This window comes from Phalacrocorax carbo, chromosome 3 (assembly GCF_963921805.1).
Source record: "Phalacrocorax carbo chromosome 3, bPhaCar2.1, whole genome shotgun sequence".
NCBI classification, from domain to species: domain Eukaryota; kingdom Metazoa; phylum Chordata; class Aves; order Suliformes; family Phalacrocoracidae; genus Phalacrocorax; species Phalacrocorax carbo.
The window spans coordinates 119393290-119416045 of record NC_087515.1 but is presented as its reverse complement, the minus strand read 5'-3'; the positions used below and the strand labels follow the sequence as shown (position 1 = coordinate 119416045).

Here is a 22756-nt window from a genome sequence, read left to right as displayed (position 1 = left end):
TATGAGACAATAAAATGTATGAATTAAAGGCGTTTTAATCACCCTTTCAAAAATAATCTTTTTAATGTCTGTTTATGTCTCTCTCCCTGCTCTCACATAGGAATAATACAAAATCTACAGCATGTGAATTTGCTGTTCCAACCAAACAGTTAGCAACAAATTTTGATATGGCCAATTCAAAGTGAAAATTTTTATTTTCAGTTAAAAAGATATAATGAAAATTGAGTTAAATGAGACATTTTTTGATCCAAAAGACAATATTTTAAAGTTGTAACAATTAAAGAGCACATAACACAAAATTAATTCTTTGGTAAAATAAATATTTCCATTCTTTGTTACAGTTTTAATAACTATTTGCTCTAATTTAGTCAATATTTTATATAAATTTCTCAATAGTTTCTGTTCACCTAAATTTTTAATTTTCCACCATATACACAATTTAAATAAAAATAAAACAGTCCTCAAATTTAGTACTGACTGCCTTTTAGTTGCCTCTGGAACCTTTTCCAGAATTTTGCATTTTGTCCCTTTTTTTTTGTAACAGCCAAACCAAAAGCTTGAAAATAAGCTGTTTTCTGTTAAGGAAATTCAAATCTTGGATACATTTCATTTTTGTCAAATAGTTTGCTCATTTTTTATAAAAATTGCTATTTTTTTTTACAATGGAAAACTGGCTGCTGTCTTCAGATTTAAAAATATGTGCAAGTAGTTCCGTGTACAAAATCTTTCTAAAGCCTGAGCATTTTTACATCAAAGTAGATGAGGTTCCTTGGTGCACCCATCTTGTTGTTACATTACAGTTACCGCTTCTGTGGTCCCTTTGCTTATGTGACTTGGGAATCAAATCTTTTGAAGAGCAAAATCACTTATATAAAACCTATCTCTAGATTATTAAGAATATTACATTTGTTTCATAAAACCAGTAAGAAGTGTATTGGGCAAATAAATACACTATTTTGTTTTTATTAAATAGATGCAAGCAGAATTCATTGCTAAACCTTCAGTAGCAATTGAGTTTGTAACGCACCTGGGAATAAACATGCCTGAATTTGCTAAAAGTGGTGTGGAGATGAATTCTAATATATTCCATGAGTCTGGAATTGAAGCACATGTTAGTATGAAAGCTGGACAGCTGAAATTTAGCATTCCTGCTCCAAAGACTCCAACAAAGCTCCTCAGTATCAGGTAATGAGAACTGAATGGGAACTTTTAAGGCTACATTCTTCCCTTCTCTTCTTGTTTTTTATTGTGATGGAATTAAGAGGATGGGAGTCATGGCTTAATTTGTCACTATTTTCTGAAATTTTCAACAAGACTCTTAGTATTTCTATTATTTTGTTTTCTTTCACATAAATTTATTACAATAACAATGTCTATTTTTAGACTGGATTTAAATGAACTACTTACATTAATTTTAGAGAGGGTAAATAGCTCAATGCACAGAATTACCAATAATGATACTTATACCACTTGATCATTTCACCACCAAATGTTATTTCATTAAGCCCCTACCTTAATAAGTGATATTTATTCAGAAAATAACCTTGTTAATCAGACAATGTCTGAACACCTGTCCTGGGAATAAATGGCTCACTTTTCTCTTCCAGCAATACGCTAAATTTGGTGTCTCTAGCCAAAACTGAAGAGATTCCACCTCTAATTGAGAACCGAGAAACCTGGACTTCTTGCAAGCCTTTCATTGCTGGTCTGAATTTCTGCACCAGATTATTGTACTCTAATGCCAGTGAGACAGAGGCAGCTCCATATTATCCCCTGACTGGAGAATCCAGGTAAAACATATCAGTTTTAACAATGTTTATTTTGAGTTAACTAACTTTCTGTCTTAGGGCTTAGGGCTTAGTATCTACAGTACACTCTCACATATAGCTTACCTTTAAAAATCTTTAAAAACAGCCTAGCAGGAGCAGCACAGAAAGAGAGCTATTGAGAACTGTATTCTTCTGTTTGTGGTCATGGACAAAATAGTTACAAGACATTTGTCTACTTCTTTAGATTTGAAGTTGAAATAGTGTCCACAGGTGAAGTGCAGGAATACTCTGCAAGTGCAAACTATGACCTGCAGAGAGAGGGAAATGACCTGATAGACACCTTAAGGTTTGCTCTCCAGGCGGAAGGTAAGAGTCTGAAAAAGCAATATGGTTTACCTCAGTTGTGGGCTGTGTAATTTAATGGGAAAAAGATTTGTATGAATAAATCATAATAGAATTCTTTACAGTATAGAACAGAATACCATTTTCACACCCAAACAGGCCAACACTTTAACTCACATTTAATTTCCTGTATGCAATGCCAGTGCAAGATTTTCATTATCAGAGACTGATTTTGTATCCCAAAAATGCTCCCCCATGATTTAAATAAAAATGTAACATTGGTGAATGGAACCAAGGAAGAGGGGAAGTTAATGTGTTCTATATAAGCAAAAGAAAAATACCATTTCTGATCAAATATGGAAGTAAAGCGTACAAATTGAGAAGAACTGCGTAAACAGCAAATTTTTCAAAGGGAGAATCAGTGGGATGGCAAGTTTTTGTAACAAAAGTAGTGACAGGATTAGTGGATCAGCCCATGGTGTGTTTAGAAGATGAGGAGAAAAAAGGTGACCCAGTTTCTGATTCAGACTCATCAAAGGTTGCTTTAGATCTTCAGGGTGATATAATTTCCAGTTGATTGTTTTTTGAGAAGTCCAAACTGATTCCATACTTGCGAATAACAAAAGTACGGTGCATTTTCCAGGTGTAAAGCAGCATGAGGCCACACTGACCTTCAGGTACAACAGAGACAGAAAGATTTTGACCAGTGATGTCCACATTCCAGACGTTGATGTTGACTTTGGTACAAACTTCAGAATTACTGATGAATCCATTCCTGGGAAGAAAGCATATGCCTTTGTCTTAGACTTTAATAACAAGAAGATTTCTGAACTTACTCTTACTGGCCATATAAGGTAACTCAGAAAACCACTTAGACTTTTACAGATTCCTTTGAATAAGATATCTGAAGGTTTTATTGAAGGTAGAAAATTCTGGGAAATTTTATCCCATTTTGGAGAAATTGGTTATATAGCGAGATATATAAACTTGTCATTCAAACCCTCTTTGAAAACCCTTGAAGTATTTTATTTGCAATCCATCATGTATCATCAAATAAATACATCTAATACACGAACTGATCTTTCCTACTATACGTATATATCTAATTTGTATTACAAGTTCCTTGAGCTAGTTCTTCCATGTTTGCACGGACATGACTACAAGAATGGCATTGTACTAGTGTTATTGCAGGTGTGATAATCCAAGGATATAAACAAGGCAAGGTTTGTTCTGAGAGGTATTATCTTTTACTGGGTATGTTCAGCTCTAAAAAAAGTTATTATATCTCCCCATGAAGAAATCAAATGGCACTCAGTAAGCAACAAAACTAAAAATAACTGAGAGCTTCCTGTAAAAATTCCCACGCTTCACGATGAGAATATTTCCGGGAACATCTACAGGGGAGCTAACAAAAATGTTCAGCCTGCCAGGGTTTCTAAAATTGTCTGCCTCACAAGCCCATAGTGAAATGAGCTGATCACATTCTTTAATAAACCTCAATTTTCCATGGAATTCTGTGATCTTGATGGTGCCCTGGGGAGTCTTTGTCTTTGCTGCTCATGCAGAATTGCCTCTGATATCAGTGGGAGCTTTGGACAGATGTCAGGGACCTCAATTCCCTTTCATTTGCACTAACATAATATTAGAAGTTTGCTCAAGTCAACAAAGTTACAGAGATATAAAATAAATGTGAGTAAAGGAAAATGAAGCCCAGTGGCATAATATATTTTGTCAAGTATTTTGTTTCTGTGTGATTCATGGCCACAGTCTGTATCCTTAGTAAAGAATTCAGCTTGAGTAAGGAGTTCAGAATTTGGTTCAGGTACAACTTTACCAAGACAGGTACATATTTCCATCCAATTGAGTATTATGAGATTAATACAAAATTATTACTGTGTATATCTGCACAGTAGAATTCTAATAATTTACCATAAATTTCCCAAAGTAACTAGCAGAAGCTGAAAACTTTCGCTGAATTGTAACAGAGTTCACAAGTTTGATTCAGTCTATTTTTCATAACACTGATTATGCTTTTACTATAGATTTAAATGCAGAAATTGCTCCTGAACCATAAGTGAAAAAGCAGAGCAAAATGTCTTACATTCACATGTACTTTTTGCTTTCACAGATATGCTGGAATGGAAGAAGCAATGTTAAGAGGCACCATTTCTGTTCCTCGCCTGCAAACCGAACTTGGAACTGAAGCATTGGTTAATTATTCACCAACCAAAGCATATCTTCAGATGAGCTCAACTGCAACAACTCCTGGAAACTCAATTTCAGGAAGAGTTCTTCTTAGATATGGTAGGAGCAAAAACATAATCCACATATATAACCTGTAAATTTAACCATCTTTTTACATTAGTTCATTGTATATCCCTAAATAGAATATTACTAATTTTACTCTTTTCTTTTAAACTAATGATTTTCAGAGTCTGAGAAAGTTGAGCTAGAGTGGAATTCAGGTGCCAGTGCTGCTGTGAAAAAAATATCTTCTGGCTTCCCAGTTGACTTTTCAGACTACCCAAAAACTTTAGAGAAGCATGCCAATGAACTGCTGGATCGGAAAGTGGCTCATACAGATATGACACTGCGACATATTGTGTCACAATTTATCGTGGTATGTTTCAACCTACAGTAGATATTACAGCTTGACCACATAGTCCTGGTGAATTCTCACCTCCCCCTTGGAAGCCAAAAGTGGAACTACTTGTAAAAACACTCATCAGATTCAATGAGATGTATATTTCCAACTTTGATCAAACTGATCACTTCATCAGATGCCTAGGGTTCAGTATGTGGATAGTTACAATGGCTTTCAGATAACTTACTGGGAAGCCCTAAAACTTGTTATTCACTTTGAAAAAGTTGTCTCCTCATTGCAGGCAACCAACACCTGGCTGCAAAAGGCATCAAAAGATGTCCCCTATGCCCAGACTCTGCAAGACAAACTAAGTGTACTGCAGGAACTGAACGTTCAGAAAATTAGCTTGCCTGTTATCACCATTCCTGAAGAATTTTTCCTGAAAAGGTAGGGAAAGATATTGGGACAGTCACACAGGAAACTGAAAATAGATATTTGTTCATATTTTTGTATTATTTTATTTTAGTTTGTTTTATAAAACAGCAGGGAATTGCTGTAAATATTAGAATAAAATTGGGATCATAGCAAAGAAATTAAGACCAGAGGGTTGAAATTATATGGAGGAAATGATGCATGTCTTTAATACAGATTTGACTTCAGAACAGTCATTCCTGCAGTGTGTCAATGTATTCTAAAGTATTGTGGTTTATAGTAATGAGAACTGAACAAAAATACAGTGTTCAACAATCTTTACTCTAAGCCACAGAACTAATGAAGCCAGGTTTCCCATACATTTGTGTCCTGCATCCCTACAGACCCTTTGTCTTTGGCCATAACCCTAATATCTCTACTTTTTTCCTGTGCAGTCCTATTGGACAGTTCTTCCCATTCCCTTGCACAGACTGGTTGACCTCCACCAGTATAGTACCCTGACCTCTTCCCATGTCTAAGTCCATCTGTCACTTGCTCAGAGGCAACACATGCCATGGTTGTACACACATAGACTGGATGCTTGCACTAGTTTGGGCCCATCTCCTCCAGCTAAAAGAGAGTTTCACAAACCTTGGATGAATGTAATTACACTTGAGGCTTTTATCCTTCTGTCAAATTTGATATAAATCATCCAATATGTTAAAAATTTCTAAAAAGTAGGGTTTGACAAACAAAAAAGGAGACTGGAAGGCAGATAGATAATGTATTTCTTCTATTTTTGGGAAATCAGACTGTAAGTCATCAAGAGTGGATCTAGACTTTAAAATGCTCATGCACCTGCCAGGATTTGCTCTCATTACAGTTCCTAGTACATACAGTTCTTACCATTTAGTGTGGATATCACATTGCTGCTCTACCCGTGCATAAGAACTCAAGGAACAGTGTTGCTTCAGAATATACCCACAGCTACCACTGTGATAAATAGAGACACGTCTGTATATTTTTCCCATGAGCTAGGGAAATATTGATGGCTGAAATGAATGTAAAGGACAACAGAAGCTAGTGTACGATTGGATTACAAAAAACAGATGGAGAACAGTCTTGCATTTCATTTCTCTTAGAGCTGTTTTTGCATGTACTGTCTTTCACTGTGGTAATATGAAACTGTATGTTAATGACACACATCTCTTCTATTATGTTCCTTAGCTAAGTCTAAGCAAGGAAAAACTGTATTTTTCTACTATGTTCTTATCAGCAGTGCACATTATAATAATAATAGGAATTTCTACTGCTCTGTGATGTTGCTTTTTTAACCATTTGACGTAAAGGAGCAAATTTCAAAAGCGTTCTCTTACTTTTTACCTTAGGATGTAACTTTAAGTGTAAAAAAGAAGATTTTGTAATATAAAAGACCAGTTAGGGAAACAAGAAAAGCATCTTTGCCAGCTTATTGTTCATGCACAAATTAAGGACTAGTTTCCTCCTGTTTTGCCTTTTCGTAATGACACTTTTTGCCCACGAGCTTTTCAGCTGACAATCCATTTTTTCCAGTCCGAGTTCTTTGTCAAATGGTTAGATTTCTATTTATTTTTATTCAGAATAAAATAAATACAGAATATTTGGATGAAACTTTTGAAACACTTATCATCAGAAAGATAAGTTCTTTATAATTTAGGTTCTTACAACTCCTAATGCTAGTAAGACTTTTCATGCATTTCTATAAGATTGCACCACTTTTTTTAAGAAGAATATAATGGCCTTTTTCTGGTAGTCAGTGTGCCACACTGCACAAGTGCGGCTGTGTTTTTGGAGGATTTTTTTTTCCTATATGTCAGCTGTTTTCATTCAAATTCCTTCAGCTTGAGGATCATTTTCATACCAATACCTCTTTTCATTAATGTTCATAAAGCAGATTTGGATTCTCAGAGTAGAAAATCAAATGCAAGATTTATAACAATTGTGTATTTAGCCTCTTGAATGACACTCTCCACCTGTGAGCTGAAGTTAGTTAAGCTCTGAACAAAGAATCAGGAACCTTTGACTTCTAATGCAAGTTATTACAGAAAGAATGTGTTTCTGGACTACTTGACCTATGAGTCTCCATGATTATGAAATAAGGGGAAAAACATTGACAGAATTCGCTCATATTGAAAGTGCTTTCAGTAAATTCTGGTAGATGAGTGCTTAAAAAGTCCTGTTGGTAATAGATAATCATTACATTTCTCTCTAAACGTGAAGTCAGGACATTGATATAAGCATGTAAGCAAGCTTAGTATCATGGGAATAGTAGGAATCGTGGAATTTTCTGTATGTGCTTCATGGACTTACAGTTTCTAATAGAGTAATTTTTATTTTCTAGTGAAGGCCGGATCAGATACAGCTTAAATAAGAACAGTTTTCTAGTTAATATCCCATTGCCATTTGGTGGAAGATCATCCCGTGACATAAGAGTGCCACAGACTGTTAAAACACCTCCTCTGGTAATGGAGTCAATGGGAATAAGTGTGCCATCTCAGGAATACAGAATCCCAACATTTACTGTTCCAGAATCCTATCCTCTTCGTGTGCCTTTACTTGGCTCTTTAGAGGTCTCTGCTAATATGTACAGCAACTTTTACAACTGGACAGCAGTATACACTTTGGCTAATAGCACCACAGAGAAAGCATCCAGCATAAGAACTACTTATACCACGAACGCTGATTCAGTTTTTGAGCTACTTTCCTACAGTGTGAAAGGTAAGAATGTGTGCTAATACTGCAATGTTGGCAAAACCATTTTAATGACTTTATTTTCGATGTATCAGGTACAGCACATTCATTTTCCTGTTGCTTATTTAAAGAAAGGTGTTGTATAATCTCAAATCACTTTCTCTTTGTTTTTAAAGATATTATGTGAGTCTGTTTATTCAGGCACTAAAGGTCAAGTCAGTTTAATTCAATAAAGACTTTTAGGGTCCATATTTTCCTAGATATTCCCTACTGGAGAAAAAGTCCTTCAAAACTGAAGGCATGATTCTACAAATACTTGTGTATCTGTCAAGTCAAGTGCTTTCAAAATCAGGTGTGCAGGTGAATGTATAGGTATGCTCACAGAGTTTATTTCTTGCTTTATTTTTATATATATACGCACATATATAATTTTTTTAACATTTATATATATCCATATACTGCCATAACTACATAGCAGTTATCCCAGACTCAGACTGGATAGGTCCTACGACTTTTTAAGACTATTTTTAAGTTAGTTCCGCTAAAATTGCAGTTTATGTTCTCAGATTGCGAAAGGACAAGCTAATTTCAGTATTTTCTAAACTCCCCACCATAAATGATGCATGATGAAGAAAACATTAAAAACCACGAATGTTAGATATGGGCTATTCTTGAGAGTATTCTTCTTAATTTAAGTTTAAATAATGACATAACTTCATGTCATTTCACATAATTATATTTAGTAGAGTAGTGTAGAGATTTAATTTATTCATAGTTCAAAACTTTAGCCCCAAATATCAAAATAATAACAATTTTAATAGCAATATTCAGGATTTACCAAAACATTTTGGACTTTAAAGCAAAATCATATAACAACAGTAATTGTAATTCAAGCAGTAACATAAAAACTTAGTGGCATCAGACAAAGTCTTAAAGACAAAAAGGTATAAATTCCACTGACATTTTTTGATTCCTTTTTCCCATTTCAGGTTCTGGAGAGGCATCGTATGATAGGAATGGATTCACCTATGCATATGAAAATCACCTGAAGCACAGACTCTTAACATCAGTTTTTAAGTTGGCTAGGACAAAGAGTTATGAACCTACTCCAATTGCAAACTACACCATATCGCTTATGGCATCCAGCACTCTGGGTCCTCACCTTTCACTTTCCGGTGATATTGTTTCTGAAAAGACAAATAATGTGAATATCAATAATGTCAAGATGGAAGGGCAGCTGGAAGTGGCTTCTGTCTTTGCAAGAAGCATTTACACTCTGTCAAGCTCATACAATGAAAAGAGACAGGTTTTAGAAGGAAAATCAAATCTGAAGTTTGATTCTTCTTACCTTCAGGCTACCAATCAGATATCTGGCAGATACAGTGATGATTTATTTACTGTTACTTCAGTTTCTGATGTACAAAGCGGACTATTAAAGAACACAGCTTCACTGAAGTATGAAAACAGCCAGCTGAAAATGTCATCTGAAACAAATGGGAGGTATCGACACATTGCAGGTGTCAATAAGCTTGAAGTAGTTTTGTCAAAGAAGACGGCAGCACTTCGATCTGAGTACCAAGCCACTTACAAGGAAACCCAGTGTTATGCCTTGTTCACAGGTTCTCTCATTTCCCAGGATCTTGTTTTCAACACCGATATCTCTATAACTGATCAAAGGAATCGAGCTGCACATAAGTCATCACTCAACATAAATCAGTACGGTCTAGCCAGCAGCGCAACCACAAATGTGCAGTTTAGTCCATGGACAATGCAGAGTGAAATGAATGCCAAACTTGATACTGCTGGAGGCTCCATGTCACTGTCCTCTTCTGGGCGTTATGGTAGAAACAATGCAAAATTCAATCTAGGTGGAAGAGTGAGCCTAGCAGAAATAACGCTGGGAAGTGAATATCAGAGTACAGTTCTGGGTATGGACAATAAGCATGTTTTAAACTTCAGACTCAATAGAGAAGGACTCAAGTTTTCAAATAATTTGCAAGGATCATTCAAAGAGATTAAGTTGGAGTACACAAATGATTTGAATATTCCTGGCTTATCCTTAACATTTGCTTCGAAGTTAGACAACAGCTTCAGCTTTGACAAGTTCCACAAGCATGTTTTTGACCTACAGCTGCAGCCTAGCTCACTTACAGCTAAACTAAGCAATAATATTAAATACATTAAAACAGAAGTTTCCAACCAAGCAGAACTACTTCTTGAGCCTCTGAAGCTTAACTTGGGTGGCAATGTCAGAGGAGCCTATGGAGCAGATGAAATAAGGCATACCTACACCATGACATTTGCTGACCTAGCTGCAAACTTTAAAACCGATACAGTCGCAAATGTTCAAGGCACAGCTGTGAGTCACAGAGTTAATCTGAATGTGGCAGGACTTGCTTCCTCAGTTACTATGAACACAAACTGTAATTCCAAATCCCTCAGTTTCAGCAACACTGTGCGTTCCACTATGGCCCCATTTGCGATCACTGCTGACATACATACCAATGGTAACGGAAAGCTGATTGCTATGGGTGAACACATAGGTGACCTTTACAGCAAATTCCTGTTTAAAGCAGAGGCTCTTGCTTTTACTTTCTCCCATGATTACAGGGGATCTACCAGTCATAGCTTGAAGTCTAGAGGAAGATACACTACCCTGCTTGATAGCAAAGTGCATGTGCTTTTTACTCCATCAGAGCAGTCGAGTGCTTGGAAATGGAAAAGTCAGCTAAACAATAATGTATATTCACAAGAGCTCAGTGTTTACAATGATGCAGAAAAGACTGGTGTGGAGCTTAGTGGAAGAGCTTTGGCAGATCTCTCTGTAATGGATACATCAGTCACACTACCATTCACATCTGAAGAAGTTAATTTAATTGACGCATTGGGCCTCCGGAGTGGTGTGTCAGAGCCTCAAGAATTCAGCATCTCTGGCTCTGTGAAGTATGACAAAAACAAAGATATTCATGTTATTAACCTACCATTCTTGGAACATTTGCCAGTTTACTTTGAAGAAATCAGAGGCACCATTCTATCCATACTGCAGGGCATACAAAGTTACCTGAAGAACATTAACATAGAACAACATCTGACAAAATACAAGGCAGCTTTGGATAAGCTCCCACAGCACATTAATGATTACATGGACAAATTAGATATGAAAGGCAGAGTTAGCAGCATGAAAAATAATTTGGTTGCTTTCACAAAAGACTACAGTATAACATCTGATGATCTCCAAATGATGCTGGAAAAAGCCATGGACAATCTTCAGAAAATACTGTCTCAGCTGCAGGACTATCTGATACAAATTGAGCAATACATCAAAGATCATTATGAGCAGTATGACATCGAAGCACTTATTGCACAGCTTCTTGACCACATAGTTGAAACAATGACAGCTCTGGATAACAAATATAAGATAAGAATGACAGTAGTTGAAATTATTCAAAAATTGCAATTTTTTTTTCGCCAATATTATCCTAGCACAATTGGAAGCAGCACTTTGGCTTTTTTTAAAAACTTAGATGATGAGTACAGGATTACAGCTAGGATACAGGAAAACCTAGAACAACTCAAGATTCAGATTCAGAATATTGATTTCAGACACATTGCAGAAAAATTTAAACAGCAGATTAAAATGTTTGATGCTAAAGAACTTTTAGAAAAATTGAAGCATTCATTACCAATTGAAAAAATTAATGAAGTTCTTAAGCAAATCAAAGACTTTATTCTAAATTGGATGGAGGAGTATGAAGTATCTGAGAAGATCAGCGCTTTCCGAGGTCATGTGCACAAACTAATTGTAAAATATGAAATTGATAAGCAGGTATATTTTTTAATAGACAGAATGATAGAACTGCTGAACCAGTACAGAATAAAAGAAACTGTCCAGAGACTGACCATTTACCTGAAGAATATTGATGTAAAGTCATGCTTTGATAAAGTTGTTGCTTTTATTGATGATGCTGTTAAGAAAGTGCAAACCTTTGATTATGAAACGATGATAAAGGAAGTCAATAAGTTCCTTGATATGGTTATTAGAATGCTCAAGTCTTTTGACTATAACCGGTTTGTTGATGACACAAATAACAAAATCCGAGAAGTGACCCAGAAAATAAATGAGGAACTCAGAAATCTAGAACTCCCACAGAAAGCAGAAGCACTGAAACAGTATATGAAAGATTTTAGAGCTGTGATTTCAAAATACATAGAACAACTAAGGGACACAAAGCTTGCTGCAATAATTAACTGGTTCAAGGAGCTCATAAACTCAACAACATTTGCTAATCTGAAAGCCAAAGTAAATGAACATCTGGATGACCTGCGAGACAGGATTTCTGAAATGGATATTTCCCAGGAATTCCAGTGGTATCTTCAGAAGATAAGCCAATTCTATAACTCTGTCGTTACATACATTTCTGACCAGTGGAACATAGCTTTTAAGAAAATTGTTGCTTTGGCTGAAAAGTATGATCTAAAAAATTGGGCTGAAAATTTAAACCAGTTTGTTGAAACAGGATTTAAAGTCCCCGAAATCAGAACTGTTATAGTCACTATACCTGCCTTTGAGGTTAGTCTCCGAAGTCTTCGGGAAGCAACATTTCAAACACCAGACTTCATTATTCCACTGACTGATCTGCATTTCCCCTCCTATGAGATAAATATTAAGAGACTAAAGGACATGAAAATCCCAGTGAAATTTACTACCCCAGAATTTACAGTTCTAAATACCTTTAAAGTTCCTTCCTATACAATTGACTTGAATGAGATTAAACTTCAGATTGTGAGAACAATAGACAAACTCATATCTGGTGAATTTCAGTTGCCAGCAGTTGATTCATATTTTAAAGATCTGAAGATGAGAGATATGCCTTTTTCCAGCATTTCTTTCCCAGAAATACGAATGCCTCGGCTTCAAATACCAGAATTATTGGTTCCAAAGCTAAATCTAAATGAGCTCCAGATTCCTAACATGAAGATACCAGAGTTCCAGCTTCCACGTATCCCACATTCTGTGACTCTCCCTACATTTGGCAAATTGTCTGGTGTTTTCAGAGTCTCCTCTCCATTCTTTACACTGTCTGCACAAGCTGAGGTTCATAATACAACAAAATCTGCAAACAGTCCAGATTTCGTGACCTCCATTTCAGCTCAAACAACGTCCAAGTTAGACTTCCTAGTTTTTAGTGGTGTTGCAGATTTACGTCTCTTGGCCCCTGAGATGAAGCAGCTGAACCTTAAAAATTCCATGAAGATCAACCACAGGTACCTTAAAGTTGATCACACCAGTGAAGTGGTATTTTTAGGGACTTTGGTAGAAGGTGAAGCTTCAACTAGAGTGAACTTACATACAACGAAAAATTCAGTAGAACTACAGAATAATTTAATGGTCAAACTGCAAAGGAAAATATGGATGAAGAGTGGAGTGGCATATTCCCACAGACTGAATATTCCACAAGCTGATTTCTCCAGCCAGGCTGATCTGGTCCATAATATGACAGCAGAGGTAGAAGCAGGACACACATCATTTACCTCTACTGGTAAAGGAAACTGGAAATGGGCTTCTCCTAATTTCTCTGATGAAGGCACTCATGATTCACATGCCATTGTCAGGATTGAGGGCCCCATTATTACATTTTCAGCCAACAACAGAATAAATGATAAGTACCTGAAAGTCAACCAAGCTGTCAGATATGAATGTGGTTTCCTAAACTACGCAACACTTCAGATTCAGTCTGAAATTGAGTCACAGCGTGTGGGACGTAGTGTTCTGAATCTAAAAGGCACAGGACAGCTTGGAGGATTGAAAGTAGAATTCACAAGCTCCCACAATGCTCGGCTCAATGGACGGATTACTGGAACCATAAATAATGAGGTTTCCTTCTTGGCACAGCCTTTTGAAATTCGTCTGTTAACAAACAATGATGGAAATGTGAAAATCAGCTTCCCAATGAAACTGACTGGCAAAATTGACTTCCTGAATAACTACCGTTTTGCACTCAGTTCCTCTGTTCAGCAGCTCAGCTGGCAAGCTAGTGGCAGGTTCAATCAGTACAGATATTCCCATAATATGTCTGCTGGCAACAATGATGACAGAATTGAAGCTCATGCTGAAATGAATGGAGATGCCAACCTGGACTTCCTAAATATTCCTCTAACCATTCCTCAGTTTCAGATTCCCTACACTGAAATCAAAACCCCTCAGCTGAAAGATTATTCACTGTGGGAACAGGTAGGCCTGAAGGATTTATTGAAGACAACAAGACAATCCTTTGATTTAAATTTGAATGCTCGGTATGAGAAAAACAAAGACATGCATGTAATCCCCATTCCTTTAGCAACAGTGCACGAAGCACTTAATAAATATATCAGTTTCTTCAACAAGCATTTTGAGAGAGGAAGAAACGCCGCTTTGGATTTTCTCACAAAGTCATATAATGAAGCCAAAACAAAATTTGACAAATACAAAATACAGACAACACTGAACAAACTACCGCGGACCTTCAGGATTCCAGGCTACACCATTCCAGTTGTGAATATTGAGGTTTCTCCTTTTACTGCTGAGATGCCAGCCTTTGGTTACATGCTCCCAAAAGAAATAAGCACAACAGGATTCACAGTCCCATTTATTGGCTTTTCAGTACCATCTTACACACTAGTCTTACCTTCTCTGGAGCTTCCAGTCCTTCATGTCCCACAGGATCTACGCACTCTAAAGCTTCCTAGATTCAGAATCAACAGCCCGTCAAATCACATCTTAATTCCTGCCATGGGAAACATCACTTACGACTTCTCATTTAAATCCAGTGTGATCACTTTAACTGCAAATGCTGGCCTGTTCAATCAGTCAGATATTGCTGGGCAACTCAGTGTCTCATCATCTTCTGTCATTGATGCACTGCAGTTTAGGCTGGATGGTTCAACAAGTTTGACAAGAAAAAGAGGGTTGAAGCTCGCCACAGCATTGTCCCTGAATAATAACAAATTTCTAGGAGGAAATCATGACAGCACTATTAGTCTCACAAAGAGGAACATGGAAGCTTCAGTGGCAACAAATGCAGAAATCAACACACCAGTTTTGAAAATTAATTTCAGCCAAGAACTTTCTGGAAATACTAAGTCTAAACCCACTCTTTCCTCAGGGCTAAAATTAATGTATGATTTTAATACTCCAAAATATGGCACCAGTGCTAAGGGAGGAATTGCTCACAAACTTGCTTTAGAGAGTCTTACATCTTACATATCAGTAGAAACGTCTACAAGTGGGGATATTGATGGAGTATTTTACACTGGAAATGCCTTTTCTGGAAGTCTCGACCATGAGGCAAACACCTATCTGAATGCTAATGGAGCTCGGTCATCTCTCAAGCTTGAGGCCCACTCGAAAGCAGATGGACTCTGGAACAGTGAAATGAAAGAAATACTTGCAGTTGAAGCATCCACCCGTCGTGTTTATGCAGTCTGGGAGCACAATGGGAAGAATTATGCACGATATACACCTCTCTTCACAACAACAGGGGCTCAGAGATGCAAAGCAACCTTGGAGCTGGCTCCTTGGGGTATATCAGCAGATCTTCAGATTCAAGCCTCTCAGCCAAATTCCTTCCTGGACACAGCCTCAGTTAATCAAGTTGTCATAGTGAAAATCAGTACTGCAAACCAGAAAGTTGGCTGGAAGGGTGAAGGCCACATTCAGTCATTATCTCTCAGTCATGATATGCACATATCAAATGACAAATCAAAGGCAAAGTTTGATATTTCTGGATCTTTGGAAGGATACATGGACTTCCTCAAAAACATAAAGTGTCCTGTTGCTGAGAAGAGCTTATGGGATATCTTGAAGTTGGATGTCACTACCAGCACTGACAGGAAACAGTACTTAAATGGTTCAGCATCCCTCGTATACACAAAGAGTGATGATGGTTACTTTTTCCCCTTACCTGTGAATAAGCTGACTGATGGCTTCACTTTCAGTATTCCCGAGTTACACTTAAAGGTTCCAAGCCCTGTTCTCAGCACTCCAGAGTTCAGAGTTCCTTTTACCACTCTCCAGGTCCCAGCATACACCATTGACTTGCGCAATGTAAAAATTCCACAGACACTAAAAACAATGCCATTCGATGTCAATTTTCCCACACTGCCAAAACTAAGATTCCCCAAAGTGGATGTAGGAGCCAATTATATTACATTAGAAGAATATAAAATACCATATTTTGAGGTGACAATACCTGAATACCAAATAACTGTGTCTCAATTCTCTCTTCCAAAGAGTGTTTCTCTTGGCAGTTTCCATGTAGATCTGGATGAAGTAGCTAATAAGATTGCAGATTTTGATCTGCCTACAATTACAATTCCTGAACAGAAAATTGAGATTCCACCTCTCAAAATATCCCTGCCTGCTGGAATCTACATCCCATCATTTGGTGCCTTGACTGGCTCTTTCAAAGTTGCTTCTCCTTTGTACAATGTCACCTGGAGGACAGACTTAACAAACAAAAAGGACTCTTTCGAACAGTCCATTGACTCTACCTGCAGCTCAACATTGCAGTTCCTGGAATATGACTTGAATGGTAAGGCATTAAAGTTCATTATGCACAATTTCGGGGGAAGTACTGTATACTGGTCTTTTTCAGATTTTTTTTTCCAGAACTTTGAGAATGAAGTTCTATTTAACGTTCACATTAGATTACACTTCTTTTATCGTCAGCAGCATTTTTTCATAAAATATTATCAGAGTCTCAGTCAGTCACTCCAAAGGCTAGCAACTAGATATATGTATATGTATAGGTATACATATGTATAGGTATATGTATAACTAATGGCATACTGTGAAAAACCATGGAAAAGATCTCTTTTCTGTGTAGCAGTTTCTCACTTTAAATTGTGAAAAACATAACATTCCCCCATTACTTACAATAATACATGTAAAGGAGAGAAGTCAGGCTGACTTTTTAATTGATTCAGTTGAGATAAAGAAATACCTATTTTCTTCCTTAGGAATTAAGCATATTTGATTTCAAAAATTACTTCAACTCAGAGAAATCTGGAGTCCCATATAGCCCTGAGTTCTAGACTTGATAATAATACTAAAAATAATCATCAGAATAAAATTCTAAACTCTCAAGAAATTAGAATCCCCATTTATGATCTGCGTGAATACAAACTGTTATATCCATGTTATTCTAAATACAGAGAAAAAATTAATTTTAAAATACTCCAGTTGAACAGATATTTTCATATCTCTTTATTTGAGGCCTTATGGGCATTCAGTTTCTTGATGAATAATTTTACATACTACTGAGACACCCCACAACTGGCCATCTAACATGCAACTGGATATGTATTTTGTATTGCTTGCTGGTAAATTCTGGAAATACACACAGTTGAAATCTTTTTCACAGTTGTTTCAAACTACAAATATGAAGAAGGCATGTTAGTAATGAAGACAACTGGCAGCTTTTCACATCGTGACATGAGCGCAAACTACAAGGAAGATCTTACTATTTCGGGAATTAGGTAAAGATTTGCTCTAATAATATAATATATAATAGACAAAGTTGCCAATGATGTGTTGTTGCTTTGATCTCTAGTGCCCCGGAGTGTTTTGCTGCAATTGATAAGAACCTGTGTAGCTACTCTGTCATTACTGGCTGTGCCTTTTTCCCTCTTGAGATAGCTGGAAAGCTGTTCCCTCTCAGCATTTCTAGAATAGCTCTTCTCAGCAGCCCCATTTCAGAAAACTGCTGATATATAAACACAGTGTTTTATAGTCAGAGCCGTTCTAGATCTGACCATCAACATAGTTTGCGTTTTTTTTTTCCACTGGATCCCTCTTTCACCATAAGCCATTGAAGTAATTGTTATTAACAAGTATCAGTACTAGGGTTTGCAGAGCTGGCCTTCTAACTGCCTGTTTTGCTCTGCAAGTGTTGTTTTGATATATCCAAGGGACGGTGTCTGTGAAGGCAAGTACAAACGCAGATAAAAAGTACTGCTTATACTTGTATTGATGGAAAAAATTGCAGTCAGCTTGTAGAATTCTATAGAAAGCTGACAGTGGTACAGTCACAGGTTTTGTTTTGCTGCCCTAATTTAATGCAAAGTCTCAACAGAGCTCAATCTAGTTTTACCTACAACAGGAAAACTGGGGTGATGTGGAGTTTTGAATGTTAGGCTAAATCCTAAGAAATGTGGATAGTAAAACTCTACATTTTCTTTTGATGACAAAGGCATTGCTACATATATATACACATATATATAAAATAATAGGTGGTAATGTATTTAGACATACTGCATTGGCCTGTGCTTTGTGCATTCCTTCATAGCTGTGTATTCACTGTTGTAGAGTCATGGACAACACTGCATCACTAGACATCATCAGCCCAACTTTTACAGACGTTCATATGCGTTATCGAGAGACTGACAAGAGCTTATCCGGCTCAGTGTCTTCACCCTCTGCTGGGACCTTGGGCTATGTCATTGAAAAGGACACTGACATTCTCACAGCAAAAGTTTACTACCGAAATCGGGTAAGCTTGATATGAACAATCAAAAGCAAAAAGGTTGGGTGTGGTCAGAGGAAAAGTTAAATTTTAAAGTTTGTGTATGTTTGTGGTAAGACATAAGTTAACCACCCTTTGTCCAAAGAAAAAGTGTGTTAGCAGGTTTTTTTTCCTGCACTGGCCTTTCCAGTACTAAAAGTAGCATCTGTGTGAAGAGGCTGTTTCAGCTCCTCCACACAGTTAATTTTGCCCTCTCTTTGATCAAGAAGGCACACCCAATGAAAGCAAAAAAAAGTACAAAGTCACCCATCAGGTTTAATGTATACCCATCAAGCTACTTGTAACTACTACGGAAGTGGCCATTATAGGTATCAGGCCACTGGAAGAGGTCAGAACATCTGTAGAGTGTCTTTTTTAATCCATTAATAAATCACAGTACATTATGAGAATTACATTCTTACTAGATTTGCTAACAAAACATACTGTTATTATTGACATGCTACGAAAATTTCAAACTCAAAATCTTGCCTTCCAAAATGATATACCTATTTGGGAATCACAAGCAGCTCATAATTCACTATCTACTACCGAAAACTAGAAACTTTGTTTATGTAAAAAGATTCTCATTTGAGGATCTTTAATTACTCTTAAGTAACTGTCTAAATTGTCTCATTGATTTAAATGATTACAAAATTAAATCCTCTAATATTTTCATATGAAGACAATGCTTTTTGAAATCACTTTAAATTATTTCAAGAATGAGCAGAAGGCTCATTTTCCTCAGTAATTCACATGCCTTATGAGACATGGTAGGCATTTAATACAAAGGAAGCAAAAATCTTATTTGCAGTCAAATTTTTAAAAAGACCAGACTAAATTATGTTCTAGTCCTGCTGTTTGAAGAGGCACAATGTAGCTTGATGCAGTATAATTTCTTCCAAAATAACCTTTCAAGATGAAAGCAAACACACAGTAGACAAAAAAATGTAGTGTATTTGTCCTAATATATAATAAAATGAAAGGTGAAAAATTAGAGTGTTGAAATACACTATAAATAATATTGGATTTGTTCCATATATAAGCTACATTTTTCTTATCCTGTTCTATACTTTCAGTCTGCTCCTCAGAAGGACATTGACATATTAAAGAGTGAGATATCCTTCAAGAAACCTGACCTGATTCAAATGAAATTCAACTGGAAAGAGGATGCTGCCAAAGACTTGCTGTTGGGTCTAAAAGAAAAAGTACCTAAAATGACAAATGTAGTCTATAGGTATGTTAATCGGTATCATAAAGAGCATATGGGACTGGAAATCAGTGCTGCCACCTTAAAGATGAAGAGTATCATGCAGAATAATGCTGACAAAGCGTACTCATTTGCTGTAAAACAAATAGATCAAATAGATGCTCAGCTTCGCACAGCTGCCAATGAGGCCTCGGGCAAATATCAGGAGATGAAGGTCAAAGCTAAACAGCTATATCAAAAAGCAGCAGATCAAGCTGAACAGTTGGACTATCAAAGATTAAAAGCAAAGCTTTTGGACGCTACAATTGACATAATAGAAGAGTATCACAAGAGAATAAAACATCTAATTGACTCAGCCATTGAATTCCTGAAGACCACAAAGTTCCAGGTGCCTGGGCTGTCTGAAAAGTACAGTGGTGAAGAAATATACCTTATGACTACAGAGAAGGTAGCAAAAAATGCCGATTTATGCCTTTCAAAACTTCAGGAGTACTTCGATGCCTTGATTGCAGCTATCAATGAACTGGAAGTTAGAGTTCCTGCTTCTGAAACAATTCTTAGAGGTCGTAATGCACTTGATCAAATTAAAAAGATGCTGAAACGTTTGCAGGAAAAAATCAGGCAGACATTTGCTGCTCTCCAGGAAGCTGACTTTGCAGGAAGGCTTAAGCAACTGAAACAAGTAGTGCAACAAGTTTTCCAGAAGGTAGAAGAAACGGTTAGAAGCTTGCAATCCAAAAATTTTGAAGATGTCAAAGTCCAGATGCAACACCTGTACAAAAATGCAATGGCTTCAGACTATGCACAGAAACTGAGATCCTTGGCAGAAGATGTTAAAAAATACATTTCTCAGTTCAAAGATTTTAGCCAGAAGGCATTCCAGGACCTTTCAGAAAAGCTGCACCAGCTGCTCCTCTATGTAAAGGCATTGCGGGAGGAATATTTTGATCCAACTACACTGGGATGGTCAGTGAAATACTATGAGGTGGAAGACAAGGTACTAGGATGGCTGAAGAATCTGATAGATACGCTAGTGGACTGGCACAAGTATGTTGGAGATCTTGCTGACTCTGTTACACGCCTGACAGACCAAGTAAGAGAATTGCTGGAAAACTACAGCCAGGAATATTATGACCTTATAACTGATGTTGAAGGAAAAGGAAAACAGAAGGTCATGGAACTCTCTGCTGCTGCTCAGGAAAAAATCCAATACTGGTCTGCAGTTGCGAAGAGGAAAATCAATGAACATAACAAGCAAGTCAGAGAAAAACTCCAGGAGATCTATGGGCAGCTCAGTCATTCCCAAGAAAAGCTAATCAGTGAGGCCAAAAGGTTAATTGATCTAACTATAGAAAATTACTCTGCATTCCTGCAGTATATCTCAGAGCTGCTTCGTTGGTTTGAGCAAATAACAGCTGAAAGCATAAAGCCATATATAGCTGTTCGTCAAGGAGAGCTTAGAATAGATGTGCCCAAGCCAGTTGACTGGCAGACCATTTACCAAATGCCCCAAAAAAGCAGAGAGGCCCTCAGAAAAAAAGTGGAACTAACACATACACTGATTCAGCAAGGCATTGAGCAAGGCTCCAGGAAATGGAAAGAAATGCAAGGGTTCATTGATGAACAACTTGCCACTGAGCAACTGAGTCTTCAGCAGATTATGGAAAACTTACAGCAGCGCATGAAGACCTGAATGGACACCCAGAAGAGGAGAAGTAATAAGTTTGTACCAGAATGTATTTAAAAATAACAGCAATCAGCATACTGGAGCTTCACATAGGTACTGTTTGAATCTGAATTTATAAACGAAAACTGAATAATCTATACTAGGTTGTTTTAATAAGCTTAATGGGCCAATAAATGAGTTCTTTATTACATTTTTGTGTCATTCATTACAGCTACTTTTACTTGGACCATAGGGCTTAATCCAACAATTGTCAAGGTCAATGGGAAGTCTTTGCTTTGCTTTCATTGTATGTTGGATCAAGCCAATAACGTGCAATACAGATTGTAAATAGTCATAAAAGCTATGGAATGCATAGAATAAACAGGTATTAAGATGAAGGTCACGTTCATAAGCCAGTTGAAGAAAGACTTGGAAACACATCTATTTCTCAGCATAGAAATACCTTATTAGATAAGTTTGGGAGAAAATGAAGAGGAAAAGAGCATGTGCAAAAACATGAAAAAAAAAAATATCTGGAAATAGCATCAAAACGTGAAAAAGAACATCGAAAAATAAAAAGATACAGAAATATGACTCCTGGAAAACTGCAGATAATACCAATGTTCTGGTAAGAAAAATAAATTTATGCATGTATCGATTTTCAGAAAACTATGCCAAGAATTTTAGATGGGTTTTCTTTCTACTGGCTAATTTATGATTCAGAAATACATGGGGTTTTTACCTGTTTCCCCATGATATTTCTGATTTCACATAAAATTGTCTAACTTTTACTTATCACGAGTTTAGTTAGCTGTCAAAGTTTCACTGACATCACTGTGTATGATGGGAGTCAAAAGGTTTTCCCCTCAGTCTCCTAGGCTGAAGCCTAGACTTCATTTAAATGAATTCTCGATTTAAAGATGAATTTAAGTAATGTTGAAGAATTCACTCACAAAATAGGACTACTTTTGAGTGGAAAATGTGTGGACCTGTTATGGTTTATTTTCAGCTGTTGGAACCCTATAGATGGTCCTTGAGAAAGGCATGCTCAGGCTGAAGTAATGTTGCCTCTTTGAGAATAAACTCTTTAACAAACGACACTAGAAGTTTTGTGTACGTGTCTGCTTTGATACAGTAAGTTCACTCCGTAATATGATTGTTGCTTGTTCATTAAGGGAAACCAGAGTGCCTGCTCTCATCCCATGGTGTGATTCGTTCCATACGTGAAGAAATGGAGCACGAGTTTAAAAGTACCCGAGTAAGTTTTGTGGCAGCAGATACATATCATTTACAGTGCAGAGCAGCACCATGCAAAGATGCTAGCTCAGGTCCTGGAAGTGGGAGAGCCCGGTGTCCATGCTGAACGGCAATAATGCTCCCTCCTCCAAGGCAGTCCACACCAATCTAGCGAGCTCTCAGAGCAAGTTGGGCTATACAACTTTGATATCCCTACTGCCAGATAATAATATCAGCTGAGTAAGTCTGCCAGTAATGGTTTTTCTCAGA

General features: G+C 37.0%; 1 protein-coding gene across 2 annotated transcripts in view; it reads left to right on the top strand.

Annotated features, from left to right (window-relative positions):
* APOB (apolipoprotein B) overlaps positions 1-22350 on the top strand; it is a 37773-nt gene extending 15423 nt beyond the window's left edge. For both annotated transcript variants that reach the window (XM_064448126.1, XM_064448125.1), the window contains exons 18-29: positions 974-1185; positions 1608-1790; positions 2014-2135; positions 2755-2965; positions 4240-4415; positions 4544-4731; positions 4997-5142; positions 7487-7863; positions 8826-16406; positions 17238-17352; positions 18182-18365; positions 19454-22350. In XM_064448126.1, the coding sequence (XP_064304196.1) occupies positions 974-1185; positions 1608-1790; positions 2014-2135; positions 2755-2965; positions 4240-4415; positions 4544-4731; positions 4997-5142; positions 7487-7863; positions 8826-16406; positions 17238-17352; positions 18182-18365; positions 19454-21277 (11319 nt within the window). In that variant the 3' untranslated portion in view covers positions 21278-22350. The remainder of the gene's footprint in view (positions 1-973; positions 1186-1607; positions 1791-2013; positions 2136-2754; positions 2966-4239; positions 4416-4543; positions 4732-4996; positions 5143-7486; positions 7864-8825; positions 16407-17237; positions 17353-18181; positions 18366-19453) is intronic.
* Positions 22351-22756: the final 406 nt, after the last annotated feature.